Source organism: Gadus macrocephalus, chromosome 9, assembly GCF_031168955.1.
Source record: "Gadus macrocephalus chromosome 9, ASM3116895v1".
Lineage (NCBI taxonomy): Eukaryota > Metazoa > Chordata > Actinopteri > Gadiformes > Gadidae > Gadus > Gadus macrocephalus.
Window position 1 is genome coordinate 18,863,673 of NC_082390.1, and position 6,000 is coordinate 18,869,672.

Here is a 6,000-nt window from a genome sequence, read left to right on the forward strand (position 1 = left end):
TCAGTGTCACTTAGAGCAGATATGCTGAACAAACGGCATGAGGGCCACCAGGGACTCACTAAATGCAGAGCTAGGGCCAAGCAATCTGTGTGGTGGCCAGGCCTTAGCAAAGACCTGACACAGCTGATGTTTGCAGTCGGGAGAGAACCAACTTTAGAGAAACACCGCAACCCCCTGAGTTCCCAGCAAGACCATGGTCCACTGTGGGGGCAGATCTATTGCAGACAGAAAATAATGAGCACTATCTGGTCATTGTAGACTACTTTTCCAGATTCTTTGAAGTAGCCAAACTCACTTATACAACATCTGAGGCGGTGGTGGAGCACTTCAAATCCATATTTGCACGTCATGGCATACCACATGTGGTGCGCTCAGACAATGGGCCACAATTTGCATCCGAGTACTTCAGAAAGTTTGCTCGAGAGTGGGGTTTCAGCCATGTCACATCCAGCCCCCACTTCCCCAAAGCAATGATGAGGCAGAGCGGGCCGTTAGGACAATCAAAGTCATCCTATAGAAATCCAGTGACCCTTACCTTGGCCTCATGGCCTAACGCGCCGCTCCTCTGGCGAATGGACACAGTCCAGCAGAGCTCCTCATGGGCAGAAACATTAGAACACCTGTCCCTGTCATCCCATCTCAGCTAAACCCTGGATGGACAGACATGAACAGTCTAAAAAAAACTGAACAGGCAAACTGAACTACGACCGTCATCACAGAGCTCGAAACATGCCACTCCTCCGACAAGGTGACCATGTGTGGGTCAAGGACATACTTGAGAGAGCCACAGTGGTGTCAAATGCAAGCACTCCAAAATCCTACATTGTGGAGACGCCTAGGGGCACTCTGCGGAGAAACAGGTACCATCTCTCGCCCACCCCTATTGCACCAGCAACATGCACCGACTTACCTGAGGATGGTGCATCCACTGCGGTGAACCTACCTGTCACACCTGAAAATCCCTGTGACTCGGGGCAGCAGACACCAGTAAAAGAAGGACTTGTGCCTTCCAGAATGAGAGTACCTCCAGTGTACCTAAAAGACTATGACTGTTCGTAAAAAAAAAAAAAGAGAAAGGGATTTGCAAATGTTGTTAAAGTAAATGTTGTTGAAAAGTGTGTCATGGTCCGTTTCCTTGTCTTGTTTTGGTGTGTTTCCTGTTTTACTTTGGTATCTCTGTCTTGTTTCTCCCCATGTCCGGTCAAGTTTCCCTCCTGTGTGATTACTGCTCCCTCCCCTAATGTGTTTCAGCTGTTACTCGTTGCGTGCCCTGTGTGTGTTTGGTATTTAAGCCCTTATCTTTCCTTTGTTCCTTGTCGGATCATTTTAGTTTGTGGTGAGTTGTGTCCTGTGTGTTCCCTGTGTTCCCTGTGTCACCCGCGTCACCCGTGTTCCTTGCCTTTTGCGTTAATAAATTATCCTTTTATTGAACTGTCTGCTATTGGGTCCTACCAGCCTGCCTGCCACCCACTAACCGTGACAGAATGATCCGAGTCATCCGACCATCATTGGACCCAGCGGACGCTCTTTTTGTTGGAGGCTGTGTTGGGGCGTACGTGCAGCGCTGTCTCTTCAAGGCCCGGGTTGGAGGGTGCCTTACGGACTATCAGAGTGGGGGTGGTGAGTGGGGAGTGCCATCCGGTTCAACATTTCTCTCCAGCCCCTGAGCTGACTCCGGTCCCCGAGCCCTGTCTGGTTCCTGAACCCTACTCCTTCCTGAGGGTGCCCCTCTTCCAGAACTTCCAGACCTTCCAGAAGGGGCCCGCCCTCTACCTTGCCTTCCAGAGGGGTCCCGCCTTCTAAACCTTCCAGAAGGGGCCCGCCCTCTACCTTGCCTTCCAGAGGAGTCCCGCCTTCTAAACCTTCCAGAAGGGGCCCGCCCTCTACCTTGCCTTCCAGAGGGGTCCCGCCTTCTAAACCTTCCAGAAACGGCCCGCCCTCTACCTTGCCTTCCAGAGGGGTCCCGCCTTCTAAACCTTCCAGAAGGGGCCCGCCCTCTACCTTGCCTTCCAGAGGGGTCCCGCCTTCCAGTAACAAACCATGACAAAGTTTTCTTAACAGAAGTTTTATTGTTTAGTTATGCATCTTCTTAGACAGCATCCTTAAGTCAGAAAGGGGGATGTAGTATATGAGTTGTAATACGGGGTTAGAACTTTCTGTATGTAACCAGGCAACGAGTAGCGGAAGCCATTAAAGGAACAGAGTTCATACCATGCAGTCACGTCTCTACGAGTCTCCTTGATATTTTAATATATGTTGCAAGGCCAACTGAACACAAACTTCCTTAATAGGTGTGAGGTTGTAGGAAGCCTCCTCTCAAGTTTGACACAGCATGCATCATAGACCCCACGGAGATTAACTCGAGTTGAGAACGAGAATCAACCCCCCCCCCCCCCCCCCCCTCCCAGTTAATTGGGTTTTCTGGTTGTCTTACCCTATAATAATTTTCAGGTTTACCTTGTATCTAGTTTGCATCTATTGACCGGTGCATCTATTGCGATCGCCAAATGCTTCATCGCCTGTAATGTCCGGATGAGAGCACTAGGGGACGTAAGAGTGCTTTTCTTTACCTTAAAATGCCTTTACAAGAACTCAATAGAGACAAAACGAAAGAAAGATGCGCGTTTGTCTACCAGAGGATGGCAGTAGAGACATACAGAATATTAGATTTGCGTTTAGAAAGACACTTTCAGGGATGCAGGCTTCAATTGGTTTTCATGAATAATCATGAAGTCTACTTGGATGACCATATCATCATTTTGACTGACATTTATTTTAAAGTTAAACTATTGTGGTATGGTAGCCAACGAAACCGCCACATCAAGTAGGAAATGTTTTTCACGCAAGCCTGATTTCATCTGGTCTAGTTAACTAGACCAGATGATTCTTCAGATTTTTATTGATTTAAAATGTGGCATCTGAGAATTGTTTTAATATCACGTGACAAAAATGTTTTTTAGGCCTATAGGTTTTCATCATATGGACCATTTGAGTGTTTCAAATACTCAATCAAGCTTTCACTTCCTACTTTATTTTTTTGTTGGAGGGTGTCCAAATAACGCTGAACCGACAACTACAACAGATGCCCATCTTTGAAACCATTTACATATTTAAAGTAGCGCACATTAACGTCTGTTTGATTGTGTTGCATGAACATTGGATTTCCAAACCAAATGAGGTCAAAGATTAGGCTTGGGTGATGGGTGAATACATTAAACAAACGTCTGAATTATGAATTTTCTTTGAGGGTGGGTTATCCGGAGCTTCTGTATCTTTAATACTGAGGATGAAGGGTGGGAGAGGCTGCGCGTTCACGATATCCTCTCTTCCTGCGCGGTGGCGGGAGCGCGCAGTGGAGCTGACTCTGCAGAGAGGAGAAGAGGCGTCCGACCGCGCATCACCGGGAGGAAAATGTTTCTTCAAGCGCCTTTTATGCATACTTCCGTGGTCTTCAAAAGTAATTCAATAGGACCTACCAAATCCGAGGATACAGTGTTTTACAACCATTAAAGTTATTGTAATATAGACCTACTTTAACTTCCACAGTGTGCTTTTAGACGCTGGAACTGAAGTACATCAGGTAAGACGATTCACTAAGTTACCGCAGTGACATATCAGTCGGAATTACTATGAAGCAGTCCTATCCCCTTTTTCTTAGCAGGCATGAAATGTCTCTGTGGTTGTATTTTAAATGATGGCAACACGGAGCATTTTCGAATGCATATGATGCTCGACGTGCACCCGCTTCACCGGCGGACAGGTCCGTATCTTTTCGGATCACTTTCAGATCACTTTGGAGCACAACCGCTTCCTGACACTGGGTGTTGTCTGTATCCTTGATTTGTGCGCCTAATTGTAGTGAAACCAAAAACCTTTGCTTTGTTCGGTGGCCATATAGATTCAGTTTTGTGCTGACGTCGACAGTAGTATTTGACATTGAAGTCTGTCCGATGCATTTGTCATTATTGTCTGAAAACGTATTTTAATCTGTTATAAACTTTGACACACCCCTTCTATTATGTCCAGTGGGTTATTTCTCCCTGCAGAAATGTGATTTATTCATGAGGGTTCACAAAGGGTGCTTTCTACACTGCACGGTCCACATTGCATTTGAAGCATAATGGTCTCCCACCTTGGCTGCACATGTTCTGAAATCTAGACATGTCCTATTTACAGGTGGTGAAAATGGCGTTGAGGCTCCTGCAGCTCGTGGCTCTGTGGACGACACTGGTTGGCACGGCGAGGGCTTGTCCAGAACTGTGTACGTGCGTGGATAAATTCGGGAACCTGCAGTTTGCGGATTGTGCGTACAAAGACCTACTACTGGTACCGGTCGGACTGCCTCCCAACACGACCACCCTCAGCCTCTCCGCCAACAAGATCAAACTGCTGAAGGCAAAAAGCTTTGTGAATGTCACCCAGGTCACGTCCCTGTGGCTGGCCCATAACGAGATCGTCACCATAGAGACCAACACCTTGGCCCCTCTGGTGCAGCTGCGTAACCTAGATGTCAGCCATAACAAAATAGTCAACTTTCCATGGGGTGATCTGCAGAACCTCACAGGCCTGCAGCTCCTGAAGATGAACAACAACGAGATGACTCACCTGCCAAAGGACGCCTTCTCCACGCTCAAGGAGCTGCGGTCCCTGCGCATCAACCACAACAAGCTCACCAGCATCGTGGAGGACACCTTCAGCGGCCTCACCTCCATGTCCCACCTCCAGATCTTTGACAACCCCTTCACCTGCTCCTGTCGCCTGGAATGGGTTAGAGACTGGCTGGCCAACACCAAGATATCCGTCCCCGACCAGAAACTGATCTTGTGTGGGGCGCCTGAGGACCTGAAGGGGATCATGGTGTCCAAAATGCCCAAACTGGACTGTAAGCCCCCCACCGCCGTCCTCAGCTACCAGCCCAACCTGGAGACCACTCAGATCTACGAAGGCGTCATGGTCGTCCTGAACTGTGAGGCCAAGGGGAACCCCAAACCTGAGGTCACCTGGGAGGTCAACGCTGGAAGCCCCAAGTTTGAGTTCACCATCCCCTCTGCCGGGGAGGAGAGCGACCAGCCCATCAATGAACAAGCCACCAGGTCACGCTTCCACATCTTTCAAAATGGCACCCTTATCATCCCCAGTATGAGCAAGAAAGAGGATGGGAACTACAGCTGCTCAGCAGCCAACGAGCTAGGGAGGGCTGAAAGCAGCGTGAAGCTCGCTCTGACTGGCACACAAAAGCACACCATGAACTCCGTCCTGGAGACGGCAGGGCCGAAAACCGCCACCGTGGCCAAGCCATCACGCCCTAAAGAGTCCGGGAACAACGTGATCAACTGGCCGAAATCTGAAGGCAAGGCCCACGTTTCTCCAACGGGAACCTCAGGGAAACATGGTGCAACGGACCATGTGGTCGGCAACGGAAAGGAGCTGACGTTTGCCGGCAAGTGTGGAGTAAACGATGGCAGTGAATACATCTCCAACCATGCCTTCAACCTCAGCCTGGACGACCTCAAGCAGTATACGTTTGATTTTGGCGTTATTGCCTTGGAGGTTTCAGAGACGGAGGCCAAAGTACAGCTCAACCCTCTTCAGCTGCCAAGCAGCAAGTCCAACCTACACCTCAGTCAAACGCAAAACCTGGAAACCGTCAATAAAGAAATATTCAGCCTTTTCCAAACGGCAGCACAAAAGGCACCTCTCGACATGTTGTACCTTTGTGTAAAATCTGGCAACGGACACTCAATGGTTCAATGGTCCAAAATAGAGGAGGGCGTTAATGCCTATCGTTTCCATGGTTTGCAACCTGGTACCAATTACACTCTCTGTCTCACCTATGGAGGCCAGGACTGTCAAGTTCAAGTTGTCTTCACCACGAGGAAGAAAATCCCATCTCTGCTGATTATCGTGATCGTCAGCACTTTCCTGTTGGCTTTGGCCACCGTTCCCTTGCTGGGAGCCACCTGCTGCCATTTATTATACAAGTATCAAGGGAAGACGTAC

The 6,000-nt window shown here is 48.8% G+C and overlaps 1 protein-coding gene across 1 annotated transcript in view; it reads left to right on the forward strand.

Moving 5' to 3' along the window:
* The first annotated feature begins 3,323 nt into the window (after positions 1–3,323).
* islr2 (immunoglobulin superfamily containing leucine-rich repeat 2) overlaps positions 3,324–6,000 on the forward strand; it is a 3,884-nt gene continuing 1,207 nt past the window's right edge. Inside the window, exons 1-2 of the mRNA XM_060061913.1 lie at positions 3,324–3,580; positions 4,177–6,000. The exon at positions 4,177–6,000 is cut by the window's right edge and continues 1,207 nt beyond it. Coding sequence (XP_059917896.1) covers positions 4,186–6,000 — 1,815 coding nt within the window. The 5' untranslated portion in view covers positions 3,324–3,580; positions 4,177–4,185. The remainder of the gene's footprint in view (positions 3,581–4,176) is intronic.